The sequence below is a fragment of the Muntiacus reevesi genome, chromosome 10, assembly GCF_963930625.1.
Source record: "Muntiacus reevesi chromosome 10, mMunRee1.1, whole genome shotgun sequence".
Taxonomy (NCBI): Eukaryota; Metazoa; Chordata; class Mammalia; order Artiodactyla; family Cervidae; genus Muntiacus; species Muntiacus reevesi.
In genome coordinates, this window is record NC_089258.1 from 44,683,869 (window position 1) to 44,699,134 (window position 15,266).

Consider the following 15,266-nt stretch of genomic DNA (forward strand, 5'->3'; position numbering starts at 1 on the left):
GGAGGACCCTGCCCACGCGTGCCTTGCCCGAGGGCTCTGCGGGGAGAGACGAGGGTCCGAAGGTACGGGGGTCCGGGAAGCCTGCGCGCCCGGCGCCCGGAGACCACGCGTGCGCAGCCGAGCCGGGCGTTGGGCAGAAGGAGGGGGCGCGCGGCCACGTGGCTCCGCAGGAATGCGCGGGCGCGGGGGCGGGGCACGACCGAGGAACGGGCAGGCGCAGCAGCCAATGGGCTTCCGGCGCTGCGAAATTAGGCCAATCACGGCGCTCGGGCGGGCCGACCTCCCTGTGGGCGGGGCCAGGGCGCATCCCGGGGAGGCGGACTCGGGGGCGCGGAGAGGGGTCGTCGGAGGGACGGCGGGCTGGGGTCCAGTCCCGGCTGCAGGGTGAGTGCGGGTCGGGGAGGACTGGGTCCCGTGGCTTGAGTGCGGGCGGGGGCGGGGGGCGGCTGGGGTCCTGCGGGATGAGAGCGGGCGGGGGTGGGGTGGGGGTCCTTGAAGGGCGCCGCCCGCAAGACCATCTATCGCGGAGCTTCGGAGTTTCCTTTTTAACTTGGGAAGCTTCCCTTCTGCCCAGCTCCTTCGAACTGGCGGATCCCACCGCACCTTGCAGTCCGAGCTGCCCGCCCACCCCAGATTTTGGGGGACGGTGCGAGGGCCGCTCGGGGCTCACGCCGCCCCGGGCGTGGACAGTGCAGGTGGCGGAGCTGAGGCCCTGGAAACGCCCCACTTATCGCGAGTCCCGGGATAACTGCAACGGATCGAGACCCACCGGCCGTCAGGAGGTGCAGGAGGCACCCCGGGCCCGGCCTGGGGTCTGGATGAACCGGGCCCCAGTGAAGTCCCTTGAGGAGTGGCCATTTGGGGTGTTTAGGTCAGGAACAGTCGTTTGTATTTTCCTATAAAGGCAAAAGTCCTTGGCCCACTTTGCTGCTGCTAAGTCGCTTCAGTCGTGTCCGATTCTGTGCGACCCCATAGACGGCAGCCCACCAGGCTCCTCAGTCCGTGGGATTCTCCAGGCAAGAATACTGGAGTGGGTTGCCATTTCCTTCTCCTTGGCCCACGTTAGGGTGAAGGTAATTGCTACTTTAGAAACCCCGCCTCCCGTCTCGCATGGCTGGGAGACAAACAGGTGCGCTGCCAGCCGGGACAGGTGACTCCTCATCCCTACCTGACAACACTTCCCCTCTGGAAGACCCTCAGTTTGAAGGTAGAAATCTGAGTAAATGTTTCAGCTTTTAACAGGATGTGAACATTCTGAGAAAGCAGCAGACATACTTGGTGCAATGTAGTATTTACATTTCAATTACTGGAGGTGAAAATTCTCATGAACTCAAACTGCAGTGGATTTTTAGCTTTTCTTTGGTTGAGCCACAAAGTCAAAATAAAGTAGCTGCCAATGTCCTGGATCTTATGCAAGAGTTACTTAATAGTAACTTAATAGTAACAAGAGTTCCAGGTAGAACATTGCAAGGAATAACATTTTTACTGTTTGTCGCTTAAAATATATATTTTGAACATGTTTTTAAGGAAATAACTTTTTTAATAAAGGAAAAATGAGATATACTCTGTGTAATATTAATATATTGATATAACGTATCCCTTAAGCTCTCACCAAGTTTACTTGATTGGCCCTGGGATATGGTTTGGTTAAGTGACTCCATCTGCAGCCCAATATTTCAGTTATTGAAATATCAATAATCTCAGATATGCAGATGGCACCACCCTTATGGCAGAAAGCAAGAGGAACTAAAGAGCCTCTTGATGAGAGTTGAAAGAAGAGAGTAAAAAAGCTGACTTAAAACTCAGCAATCAGAAAAGTAAGATCATGGCATCTGGTCCCATCACTTCATGGCAAATAGATGGGGAAACAATGGAAACAGTGACAGACTTTATTTTTGGGGCTCCAAAATCACTGCAGATGGTAGCTGCAGCCATGAAATTAAAAGACACTTACTCCTTGGTAAAAAAGCTATGACCAACCTAGACAGCATATTAAAAAGCAGAGACATTACTTTGCTGACAAATCTCTGTATAGTCAAAGCTGTGGTTTTCCAGTAGTCATGTATGGGTGTGACAGTCAGACCATAAAGAAGGCTGAGTATCAAAGAATTGATGCTTTTGAACTGTGGTGTTGGAGAAGACTCTTGAGAGTCCCTTGGACTGCAAGGAGATCCAACCAGTCCATCCTAAAGGAGATCACTCCTAGGTGTTCATTGGAAGGACTAATGCTGAAGCTGAAGGTTCAATCCTTTGGCCACTTGATGTGAAGAACTGACTCATTGGAAAAGAACCTGATGCTGGGAAAGATTGAAGGCAGAAGGAGAAGGGGATGACAGGGGATGAGATGGTTGGGTGGCATCACCAACTCAATGGACATGAATTTGAGCCAACTCCAGGAGATGGTGAAGGACAGGGAAGCCTGCGTGCTGCAGTCCATGGGGTTGCAAAAAGTTGGACATGACTTAGTGACTGTTGTTGTTATTACAACAACAACAGCATCTGCAGTTAGGTGGCTGTGTGACTGTTCATAGTCAGGTGTAGACTCCCATGGTTTCCTGAAATAATTGATTAGTATCCCTCTCTCTCTCTCTCAGGCCAGGTATTATCAAAGCAGTTATAGACATTTAGGGATGAGGTAAAATCCAGAGTTATTAAAAATAACTTTTTAAATCTATTACGGTCAAGCTTGACTTTGTTTTACTGAATTTGTCTTCTTGATATTTTGATGTGCTGCGTGTTCTCTGATGTTTTTCTGGTGAGGTTAGAAGGTTAGAAACTTCTCTTTGGAGATTCTTGGAGATTGAGGTCTTCTGGTGGCATTCGGACCCTGGGCTGAGTTCTGGAACTGCTCACCCGACCCTGGAAGAGTCACGTCCCCCGGAGAACCTCAGTTTACTCACTTAGGAAATTGCTGGAAGGCAAGTTGTGGAAATGTATTATAAACCAAGAATGTTCTGCATGAGAGCAAAATGAAAATGCCCTGAGTGTGGCTGTGTCACTATAAATTAAAGACCCACATCGGATAGTGCAGTATTCTTATTGCACGAGGTGTGATAGAAAGCCTGCAATGAAAATCCAGATCTTGCGGTACTCAGGCCATGTTGGTGTTTGTTTCACACGTTACTCATAGTTTGCCCGGGTAGAGAGGGAGTGGAGTGAAACGAGACAGGAGGGGATCACAGGCACTAAACATTTACAGGGCAGGACTACGGCTCCCTCAGGTACGCCTGCTGGAAATGTAGTTTGGGAAGTTGTGGGGCTTAGCAGTACAGAGGGGCATCAGATCTGGGGGTGTGGGGCAGAGCCAGCAGTGGGGGCTCGGGCCCTTCTCTGACCGTGATGGCTGTGAGAGTGAGGCTCAGGAGAGCTGGCACGGGACCCCTGACCCGCCACCAGCCCCCCAGGACAAACCCCTCACCGGGGCTCCTTCCCAACTCAGACTTCAGAGAGCCAGGCCTTGAAGTTGGTTTTTGCTTCTTTACATCTTTGTGTCTTTGTGTGCCTTTTCAAAACTTTGATTATAAAAATGACCAGTCACAGGCCCTGCTGTTATTCTTTCATTTCCTGTTCTTCTTTATGTCGGGAAAGTAATGTGTACCTGCTAGTAGAGAGTGCTTTCTCTGAGTTGTTGATGTTTTATGGTTCCATTAAGCAATGTTCAAAAGATTTTTTAAAAGATTTTTTGGAGTTTTTTGTTTTAGGCTTAGTGTTTCTCTTCCAGGAGCCACTTTCTGATACTAGAAATTGCTTTTTAAAGTATGTGTGGTGTCAGAGGTTGCTGCAACCTCCCGGTGCCCTTGTGAAAGGGAGTGGGGATGAGGCCAGCGGGGGCGGGGGGAGACCTCAGTGCTCCCAGGAGGACGGCTGAGCCAGCCTTCCCCAGGGGGCCGCTGGCCGGTGGCCCAGGTGAGGCTCCAAGACCTTGACTTGGTGAGTTGCTTGGGACTCCTGAACTGGGCATTTTATGAAGAAAACAAAAGGAATCAGTGAGGGTGCCCAGACAGTCTGCACACGGGTACCTATGCGAAGCCAAGGCCTTCTCCACGCGCGAGGAGGTCGGGGTCTGGGGGCGGGGGCTTTGCTTCCTGGACTGAGGCTTCGCTCTTGATTCTTGGGTTGGAGACCGGCAGTTTGCGGGGAACCAGTGCCTGACAAATGGACATCATTTTTTTTTTTTTTTTTAAAGAAAGCACTGTGGACGTTTAGGCTTCAAAGTCAAAGAGATGTGAACTTTGAACTTGAGTCATTTCTCATCTGTGTGGAGACCAGGATCTGACTGTACAGGGCAGGCTGAGGAGTTTTAATAGAAGTGTGCCGGGCACACGCAGTATTTTATTCTGTTATTCACATTCTTTCTCTGAAGGGGTCTTCAGAGAAGGTCACCCTTCTCTGAACGGTGGTGACTGACTTGGAGGAGCTTGAGAGTGTTGAGCTGAAAGGGTCGGAGCAAAGGTCCGTGCCTGTCTCCGCTGGGACTGGAAGGCCTTGGTGGGTGTTATTGTTCAGTCGCAAGATTGTGTCCGACTGTTTGCGATCCCATGGACTGTAGCCCACCAGACTCCTCTGTCCATGGGATTCTCTAGGCCAGAATACTGGAGTGGGTTGCCATTCCCTCCTCCAGGGGATCTTCCTGACCCGGGGATTGAACCTGGGTCTCCTGCACTGCAGGCGGGTTCTTTACCCGCTGAGCCACGGGGGAAGCCCAGGAAGCCTTGGACCCAGGAGGGTGTCGGGGTCTCCAGCGCAGGGAGTCAGGCGGGTGCTCTGCCCCTCGGGCCGGCTCTGCCTTGCTTTAGCAGTGGCATGCAAGGACTTGGAAGTGCAGGCATTTGCCTAGCGGTGGGGATGGGACGCCTGTGTGGGCCAGTGTAGAAACAGCCCAGGATTTCCAGAGTTAGACGTGATCCCAAGTTAGGAGCCAGAATCTGCTTCTGGGTGAGGAGTGCTGAGCTCTGATGGAAGGAATTCGGCATGTCTCTTCAGTCCCTCTGTGTGCAGGTCTGAGCCTGGCCGAGATGCCGGGAGCCCAAGCGTGGGGCTGGAGCTCGGGGTGGTGCGGCCGTCAGCTCCCTCTGGGGGACGTAGCCTTGGCCCCTGGCCCCAGCGGCCTGCTTGCTGTGAAACTGATAAGACATCAATGCACGCTTTGTTCTCAAGCCCTGGACTGGGCAGTGGCCAGTGGGCAGCCCTGGTTCTGTCCATCAGAGAAGCTGAGTTGGATGTTGCTTGCGTGGCCGGGGACTCAGCCTGCGGGCCCTTCTCCCAGACGGTGCCAGGGCCAAGCCTTGTGTCAGAGTTCTTGTCCCGGGGGGCATGGATTTGGTCACTTTTCCTTTGGAACTAAAATCAGACCCAGGCCAGGGTCTGCAGAGGATAGAGTCCCACATCGGGTCCAGAACTGATCGGGGCCTGGTGGAAACCCCCTGGGCCTGCCGCTGGCCTCTGTTCTGGAAAAGCATTTAGACACACGCTGCTCCTGGTGATTTAATAGGAAGGAATGAAAGGTGCAGCGTTTGCCAGATGGCAGGAGTGTTTAGGGCGTGAATCGCAGGTAGTTGAGAGGGAGAGATTGTTTCCAGGGTGTGCATCCCTGCAGCCCGTCTGGGCCGACAGAAGGGCAGGGGACCCTGGCGCCCATCTCCCCCGTGTGTGGGCCGGGGTGGGGACCCCGGGGAGGCCAGGTGGCTGAGGGCGTCCTGGGCTTCACAGCAAGGTGCTCCCCTGGCATGCCCGCGGTCTGCAGGGTGGTCCGAGTCAGTGTCGGGTGGGTGGGCGTCCATAGGGAGGGGCCAGGTGGGGCCAGACCTCCCTGCACCGGGCCGGGCCGCTGCCTGGACACGTGATGAAAGGCTTCAGTCTCCGGGGACAGCGGCTTCGCCCGCATCTGCCTGATGTATGCACACATGCACGCAGTGCCCTTCTTGCTCTGCGGGAGGAGTTACTTGCATTTCCCATAAATAAGGGGGAACTCATGCTGCATAAATAAGGGGGCCCTCAGGCAAGGCCCACCAGACGGGCAGCAAGTGCCTGTGTAAGGAAGGCGGAGGCTTGGGTGTCAGCTCAGGGTTAACCCAAATTCCATCCATCCCAAGGCGGGATGCCGTGTCTGTCAGGGTGACTTTTGAGAGCTGGAATTTACTTTATGCAAGAAACTGCTGGGCGTGTGGGTCCCGAGAGGAGGGGCGGGTGAGGGTGCGTCTCCGGCCTCCTCCCCGTCTCCCTGCTCCCCTCCTCCCAGACGTGGCCAAGTAAAGGCAGAATTAACTTTGTCCTTGGTGAGTTCTGAAAGGAAGGGGTCGTGTGTCTAGATGGTTCTGAGAGGAGGCTCTCCGGCTGGACTGTGTGGTCTTGGACACCCGTGTTTGTGCCTGGAGGCAGGTGGGCTTCAGGAGCTCATAGAGGGGACGTTTGGGCTGCAAGTCTGGGCTCTGTGTGGGGCAGGGCCCGCTGGGTCTGGGGCATCCCGTGTCCAGTCCCGTGCAGGCCGCTGATTTAGGGGATTGAGGGGAGATGAGCCGGACCAGGAAGGGTCGGGAGCATCGCCCAGGGCCACCCCGCCCTTGGTGTGTCTGAAAGCGGTCCCCGCCTCAGCTACGGCTCTGGGCTCTGACCCTCATTTGGAGGCCCTGCTTAATAGTCAATGCATTTCCACGCCTGCAAACCTGCAGATGCCGGCCTGGGCAGAGCTGGAGCCCCATGGGTTGGTTCCTGTGGTCCCACATGGTCCCGCGTGTCACGGCCTGGGGCCTGTAGGGACCGTGTCTGGGGAGGCTCCAGTGACTCCCCGGGGAAGGGGCACACAGTGGGGTAGAGGTGTCACCACCCCGCCCCATGTCAGCAGAAGTGGCAGAGCTCTGTCCTGGAGCCTGTGCCCTGAGGGGCCAGGCAGACATGGGGATGGGGTCAGCACTGCTGTGGAGGCCGGGGCGGCCAGCGGGGCTCCATTTCCTGACTTTTGGCCAAACTTGTGTCCCTCCCACTTGCCCCCACTGCCGTCTGTCCCCTGCTCCTCAGCGGTGTCCCCGGCCTGGCAGTGTCCACCTCTCCTGTCCCTGCCTCCCCGTCTGGTTCTCTGTCACCAGCCCCGCCCAGGACGGGCTTCCCAAGGAAGGGGTATGTCCCTTCCTGCTGGTGGAGCAGAGAGCAGGCGGGGAGGGGGAGGGGAAAACACAGTGACGGGGCCAGAGACACAGAGACGGGGCCAGAGACACAGAGGCCCAGAGACGGGGCCAGAGACACAGAGACAGGGCCAGAGACACCGAGATACAAGGACAGAGAGAGGGGGAGACGTGGAGAGATACAGAGGCACACAGCAGGGAGGGAGGACGGAGCTCAGTCTGCAGGGTGAGTGGATTTGGACCTGGGAGTGTGCAGAGGAAGTTGGTCTGTAAGGATTTGAGGCCAAGGCAGCAGAGCCAGGAGGCGCGGGTGTGGCTGGCAGGGTGTGGGCTGCGGTTCCCAGTGAGGGCCCCTCCCACAAGTTCTCAGGGGTCGATCCCCAGGGCGAAGAACCCTTTGGAAAAGACTGAACATTTGCCGACTGGCTGCTGTCTAACAGTCTTTTCCGCATGGAATAAATTGCTTCTATTCACTCTTTTTTCTTTTTGGGAGGGAGAGCGGACTCAGGCCCCATGGATGGCCTCAGTCTGAAGTGAGCAGAGAAACAGGCGACCCAGGACACACCTCAGCGGGGCCCTGTGGGTGCTTGGCACCCTGTGCCCTCCGAGGTCAGATTCGATGGTCACCAAGCTGCATTCCCAGCCTGGCTTATGGGAAGAGCTGCTTTTCCTTCTTTCCCCTTCCTCTCTCCACTCTCCTTCCTTCCTTCATTCTTGTTTCTGTGAGCATCACGTTTACTTAAAAATCTACGAAACCATTCAGTCAAAAGGCTTGTTGTGTTTGGTTTGCCGTGGAGTTTGACTTAACTTAGAGTTAAGTTCTTGGAGCCTTCCCAACAAGACATGTGAGCTTTTCATCTTCCCTCCTGGATCTCTGCGTGGAGGTAGATAGAGCCTTTCTCCCGTGAGCTCACTCGGAAGTTTGTGGTTTTAGACAGAGAATGGCCCGGCGGCCGTGAGCCATCTGGGTTCCGTGTCCCAGCGTCCCCAGGCCCTGTCCCCGGGCTTGAGGTGCATTGGTTCCCACTCGCGGCTGATGTCCAGCGCTTGTGAGGGACCCTGGGACCCCGACAGTCTGCAGCACAGTCTGCGGTGGGTGGACTCTGGGGGTCCGAGCTGGGTGGGTCGGGCACAGGCTCGGCCTATAATCTGTGCCCCACCTCGTGTGACTGGGCGGCACCGATGCCCGGGGGTGAGTGCCGTCTGCCTCCAGCCCCGCGACTGCTGACGGGGGTGTCCCTTCATCTCGGTTCACGGTGGCAACGCTGGAGCCCCGGGCCAGAGGGGAGCCCCAAGCAGGGTCTCCCCAGACAGGCTTCTGTGTCCTGGCTCTGGCCCCAGGTACTTGTGCTGTTTCTCTGCAGGGATGACCTTGGTGGCGACTGCATCCCCTTCCTCACTCTCTGGACCCCGAGTCCCCGGGGGAAATACCCGCGGGAGAGGCAGCAGGTCCCAGACCCTCGGGGCATCCACGCTGCTCTCCCTGCAGATCTGCAGAGACGGCCCAGCTGCTGGAAACCTCTCTGGAGCAAAGACTCAGGCTATTTCCATGAAATGTGACAAAAAAATCTAGTGACGGGGCACTTCCATAGCTGCCCAGGCTCTGGGGCAGAGTCCTGGCCACACCGCAGGCCCACCCCATGCCCTGCCCGTCTCTCCAGGTGGCCACTTAGGCCGCACGTGCCGTCTTTTGTTGGAAACCACAGCCCTAAACTGGAGAAGGACAGTGATAATCCCCAGGGCCTGGCAGCCCAGACCGGTATTACCTCCTGCCGTTCGTCCGCCGGGGCTTGGGGGACTTGTGAGAAAGTCAGGCTTGTCCTCCATTCCTGGGTTGGTTGTGGGCCAAGCGGGCTCCACGCTGTCCCTGAAAACACTGTCTACAAACCCAGCGGGCAGCCAGGAGGTAGCAGGCACCGGCCAGAGGTGGCAGGGCGGCCAGAGAAGGTTGGAGGAGACCCGGCTCTCGCCCACCCAGCGTCGGGGAGCGAGCTTCCCGGGGCAGTGCCTGCATGGAGCGGAGCAGGGAACACGGGCACCCAGGCCCCCAAACCCAGAAGCAGGTCCTGTGTGCGGGCGCTTCCTGAACATTCTCCTTCTCAGGAAGGTGCTTGCCCGCCGATGCTGGTTTTGGAAGTAAACAGCCCCTGAGTATCATGATCTTCTGAAATCCATACACGTCACACACATAAAGCAGGGCACCGGGGCTGGTCCCAGTGCCAGCTCTGCCCCGGGGACGAGCCCCGGGCATCCTCTCGTCTGCAGTAGGAAGACTAGGATGGCTACATGGTGCATCTCGGCATCCTGGGAGCTCAGCAGGTGAGCAGTGGTTGTTCAATAGGATCAGGCTCCAGAGTAAGAGAAACACTGGCGTGTTCTTTTGTTTTGTCCCGTGTTAGGAATGGAAAAAGAGAAGTAACTGTGGCTCTCTCTTATGCATTGTAAGTAGGACAAATAGGATTAATGAGGTTTGTACAGTGTGGCTTAAGGTGAGTAAGTGATGTGATAGAGAAACCCGAAGAATCTGTAACACTTGGAAAACCCCAAGGTCTGGTGCGCCTGTGTGTCTGGCTTCTCTGGGTGAGCCTGGCCGTCGGCCAGTGGTGTCTGCTTGATGGACGATGGGGCTAGGGTCCCACAGAGGGGTGTGTGGAGGCTGCTCTGCCCTGATGCCAGCCCCAGGGCCCTGGGTGGGTCCTCAGACTGCCCTGGACTCGGCTGCTTTGCACTGGGAGAGTGAGGCAGTGTCTCTACCCCAACCTGTAGTGAAGGTGTGAAGTGATACGGCGGCCCCTATCGCCCCGGGAGCCCTGAAAACATCAGGTTCTTCTTTCCTTGATTCCTTCTAAGCGTTTTTTAATTTCTTCTTGGGAGATGATACATCAGCAGACATCACCCCCTTCTGTGTTCTCCTGACTGCGAGTCCTCCTGGCCTTCCTCCTCTTCCCTCCTTGCAGCTTCCTGGGCCTCTGTGTGCATGTGTATGTGTGCATGCACACACTTCTGTGTGCACGTGTGCACGCACACGAGTATGTAATGTGTACACACACCTCTTTGGGCATATGTGTGATCACACACACATGTATGTTCACACACCGCTGTGCATGTGTGAGCACGTGTATATGCATGTGCATGCACACCTCTGTGCACATGTGTGAGCACACATGCATGTGATGCGTGCACACAGCTCTGTGTGCATGCATGTGAGCACGTGTATATGCATGTGTGCACACCTCTGTGCGTGTGTGAGCACACATGTATGTAATGTGTGCACACACCTCTGTGCACATGTGCGAGCACACATATATGTATGTGCACACAGCTCTGCGTGTGTGTGAGCACATGTCTATGTATGTGGGCATACACCTCTGTGTGAATGTGTGCAAATACACCTATATGTATGTGTGCACACACCTCTGCACATGTGTGCGATCACACATATATGTATGTGCACACACCTCTGTGCATGTGTGAGCACGTGTATGTATGTGCGCACACACCTCTCTGCCCGTGTGCTACCCTGCTGTGACTATGCAGACCAGGATGTGGCAGGTGTGGGCTGAGGGTCTGTTGACTTTATATGGAAGCAGTAGTTTTACATTCACTGTCGGAAGCCAGTGTCTGCTCGTGGGTTGAGGGTGAAAGGCTCAGGTCGTCCGCTAACTGGCCCAGCTCCTCCAAGCCTCGAGTCCCCTGACCCCTGTGGTCTGTGCGTGTGAGTCTTGGCTTGGAGACTGAACTCGGTCCGTCTTCCAGAGGGTGTCTCTGAGTGTCGTGTGGCGCCTGTGGGGGCCCTCCCTGGGCCTCGTCCGGGACCTCGAGAACCAGGAAGGTGCGTCTGTCAAGTTTATCTTCCTGTAATGGTTCTGGTGGAGCCCAGGCAGGTGTCTGGGGTGCCAACACCGTAAGCAGTGTCCTTGGCTCACAGGATGCTCCTCGGGAGCGTGGGACCAGACCTCCCGTGCCTGCCTGGTGTGGCTCACGTCTCAGACCACTCGCGAGGAAACAGGAAGGCAGGAAATAGAAAGAGGATGAAGCAGGACCTGGGATCCAGCCCAGGCCCGCGGGCTCACTGACGCGCTCGCTCCAAAGCTAGCCTCCTCCTCAGTCCTCAGAAATTAACCCTTCACCCCAAACTGGTAAAGATTTAGTTGAAGGAAGAAGAAGAATACTTGGGCTCTCGTGTCCATTTCCCGCCTCAGCACACCTGTGAGGTTCAGCAGGGACTTGGCATCCGGGCAGGGAGGGGTCCGGCCAGTGCCTTCTGCGTGTGGTTCCAGGTGCCGTCAAGACGCCGGGGGTCTCTTCTCCGCCTCGCTTTGCCCTGAGTGTTCTCCCGGGAGGTTACGGTCCTCACTGAGGCCGCCAATGAGCTCCCGCCTTTTCCTCCCCTCAGGCTGTCTGCGGGCACCCAGTGGCACCAGGAGCACCGCCCCCAGGCCCTGACCGCCGAGCCTCCTCCCTGCGGCCCCGCACGCCTCGAAGCCCAGAGCGCGGCGGCTGTGGCGGCATGGATCAGCCGGGCCCGCCGGCTCCCACCCGGGAAGGTAACAGGCTGCGCGCGGGCGGCGGGGCAGGTGGGCGGGTGAGCACGAGCCGGCTCTCTTCCAGGCGTGGTCCACCTGGGGGGCTTCCCTGGGGAGCCTGGAAGGTGGTGCGGACGTAGGGTACCGGGTCTGCAGGCTGCTGACCCGCACCGTCTCCCGGGGCTGGTGGCTGCTGCCTGGCTGGCCACCGTGGTTGAGACCAGGGTTGAAACATGTTGGTGCCACATCTTAACATGATGGTGCTCTAATCCTTACATGACTTTCTGGGTAATTAACATCTGTAACAGTTAGCAATGGGGCTAACAGACTGGCTGTGCCGTGCGGCATGCGGGGTCTAGTTCCCTGACCAGGGATCACACCTCCACCTCCTGTATGGGCAGCATGGAGTCTGAGCCACTGGGCCGCCAGGGAAGTCCCCTTCTTGATGATTCAGCGACACTTCAGGTGTGATTTGCCCCATTATGTAAGTGACATCGTTCTCCTAAAAATTCCCTTGAATGTGAAGAGGGAGCTAGAAATCATCGAGGTCATGCTTCCCTCACCACTACGACACTTGTATTTTGATCAGGTTTCTGTCTTTTTATTCATATTTCTTTTCTACATGATAGTAACTGTTGAATATCCATTGTTAAAACTGTTGACTCTACATTTTTACATCATGCATAAGACTTTGTTATTTTCCATGTCAGTCCGAGGCTCTCCCACTGTCATTTCCAGTGGCGGCATAGTGTTCTGTATGTAGTGTCATGACGTATTCAGGTGGGAAAGCTCCATCCATGTCCAGCTATTACCTGCCATCAGGGACCTGGGCCTTTTCTAGAAGCTTCCTAGGGGCCAAGTCAAATCGCCCGGATGAAGCAGGATTTGGGAGGAAGTCGTGTGGCAGAGAAGTGTGTGGCTTTGAGGGTTTCCCAGACAGCTGCTTGGGTTTGAACGTCATCCTCAGGACACACAAGCTGATGACTGAGAACATGTGTGCGTCTCTCCTGGCATCAGTTTCCCTCCTCCTTGGGATGACAGAACTGGAGTAGCCCTGACCTCAGGAGGTAACATTCCTAAAACTCTTAGAGGTGGGGCTCCTGGAGGCGCTCAGAGAGTCAAATTAGAAGATGCAAGTCTCAGATGCAAACACTATTACAAGGTGGTCCAGGGTGTCTCAGGATGCATTTATTGATTGTAAATGCTTTTGAACTGTGGTGCTACGGAAGACTTTGAGAGTCCCTTAGACAGCAAGATAAAACCAGTCCATCCTAAAGGAAATCAACCCTGAATACTCATTGGAAGGACTGATGCTGAACCTGAAGCTCCAGTACTCCAGCCAGCTGATGCGAAGAGCTGACTTACAAAGACCCTGATGCTGGGAAAGATAGAAGGCAGGAGAAGAAGGGGCCGACAGAGGATGAGACATAGGGGACATGAATTTGAGCAAACTCTGGGAGATAGTGAAGGATAGGGAAGCCTGGCGTGCTGCAGTCCATGGGGTCGCAAAGAGTTGGACACAACTTAGGGACTGAACAGCAACAATAAGCCACCAGAAAGTAAAACCTTTCTGTAATTAGTAACAAAAAAAAGAGAGTCCTGGCAGGGAAAGGAAGTCATCAGTGTCGCCATATCCATGCTGATTCAGGACAGTCCTCGTCCACTGCCTGATGATGTGCAGTGAGCTCACCCAGAGGCAGGGACAGCGGGCAGTGTCCAGCAGGGGAGGGGCCTGGCCTTCGGGGGGTGTGGCTTTGTTCTGGGGACCCTGCTGCCCCCAGGGACCTGCTCCCAGCTGCGACACGCAGAGCCTGGAGGCGGCGGGGCACCCCCTGTGAATAGCTCCTTGTTGGTGGGTCTGTTTGCGGCCTGGTCCTTCTTAAAGCTCCTCTTTATAACAGTAAAAAGAATTAAAAACAAATAACCTTCATCTGAAACAGAAGAAACATCGTATGTTGGGTTAAGCTTGCAGATTTAATCAGCTATGGTCTGAGAATCCAGGCCAGCTTTGATCTCTGGCCTTATAAATGACTGTTCTTTTAGTCTTTTCCCTTAATGTGTTAATTTGTGACAAGTCTTTAAAAACCGTTAATGGGTCAGCAGTGCTGGTGTTATCTGCTCAGAGGAGGGACAGCCTACCCTCCCGCTGGGAGCACTGCGGGGAGTGGGGACCACAGCCAGCGCGGCCTGACTCCCAGGGCTCCCAGTCATTGTGTGGACTGACTGCTGCATTCATCCCGTCCTCCTCTGCCAGGAGCTGCGGGCAGCCGGGATGGGCTGGGCCTGATGGATTTCTCCTCCCCATCTCTCCCTGCAGCTGCCTGCCTGCCTCCTTGCCTTTTTTTTTTTTTTTTTTTTGCTAAATCATTAAGTACTCAGTTTATCCACTGAAATAAACTGGTGAACACGTCTTAGAGCAAGAAATCTCTTCAACAGAAAAATAGAAATTTCCCGAACATTTTGTAAGTACAGTTGTCATCATTTCCTTAAATTCACACTTGCCAAATAATCGTGACAGGGACATTGTGGCGGTTAAATACCCTGACAAAAGTGATGGTTCGACTTAGCAATGTCATGGATCATGCCGGGCAGTGTGGAGGTTCAGGACAGCGCGAGTCAGAACCACATGCTGGCATTTTGTCCGCCTTCTCGTTTTGGATCACACTGTACAGCTGCTGGACTTCGAGAATTAGATTAAGCACACCTAAAATCAAATTGATGAAAACTGTTACATGTGGAGATAGCAATAAATTCTGAATTCAAAAAAAAGAAAACTGTTACAAAGAGTTTTATAATTTATTGAACTACATAGGCTCTAAGATAACCTGGGAGGGGTCAGAATAAAACATGAACTATGGAACCTGAGACTCAGGGTCTCCCGTGACCACCTTCACTCATTTCTTTTTATAAAAAAGTATTTGGAAGTGCAATTTATTTAGTATTTTTATACTTAATGTATAGAAAACTCAGGTAGACACAGATAATTTTAATGTCATTTCACATTTTAATTCCAGCATATACTTTTTTTTTCCTTAAAAAAATTTTAAAGACCTTCTAGTGATCTGAGATTACAGCAGATAGTGTTCTGGTCCTTTAGATTCAGCTGGCTTTTTATTTTCTTGAGGGATCTCATTGTTTGTAAGAGTCATGTAAAAACTCTTGTACCAGCAAATCCTTGCATCTCCTCTCTTTCCCTTCAAAAGAGCATAACCCAGCTGACACAGGTAACTCACAGCTTTACCCTGGAGATGGTGTGCACAACTGGCAGATGCATGGAACAGGCAAAGTTGTTGCACTGGTCACATAGGGACCGCTGAAGTGAAGGCTGCTCCTTGCCTGGTGGCTTACTTAGTGTTACTCCAAGTTGATTTTGATGCGGTTCTAAGACCAGACTGTAAAACATAGCAAGGGCCTTTTCTCTTCTTTTGTGTCTCTCCTGCTTTTTCTTCCCAGCCTGTGAGTTGAGGGTCCTTCTGAGAGGAAACCCAGATGTATGCCCCAAGCCTGATGGCACCGACTTTTCCCAGTAGAAAGGTGGGGTCCGGGGGGCGGGGAGCACTGTCAAACCTCCAGGGCCCACCTCGGTGCCCACTGCTGGCTGCCTGCCTGCCGTGCGTTCAGG

At 54.4% G+C, this 15,266-nt stretch overlaps 1 protein-coding gene across 3 annotated transcripts in view; it reads left to right on the top strand.

Moving 5' to 3' along the window:
- Positions 1 to 296: 296 nt before the first annotated feature.
- Positions 297 to 15,266, top strand: part of ARHGEF10 (Rho guanine nucleotide exchange factor 10) — a 58,508-nt gene continuing 43,538 nt past the window's right edge. For all 3 annotated transcript variants that reach the window (XM_065946584.1, XM_065946586.1, XM_065946587.1), the window contains exons 1-2: positions 297 to 384; positions 11,515 to 11,665. In XM_065946584.1, coding sequence (XP_065802656.1) covers positions 11,629 to 11,665 — 37 coding nt within the window. In that variant the 5' untranslated portion in view covers positions 297 to 384; positions 11,515 to 11,628. The remainder of the gene's footprint in view (positions 385 to 11,514; positions 11,666 to 15,266) is intronic.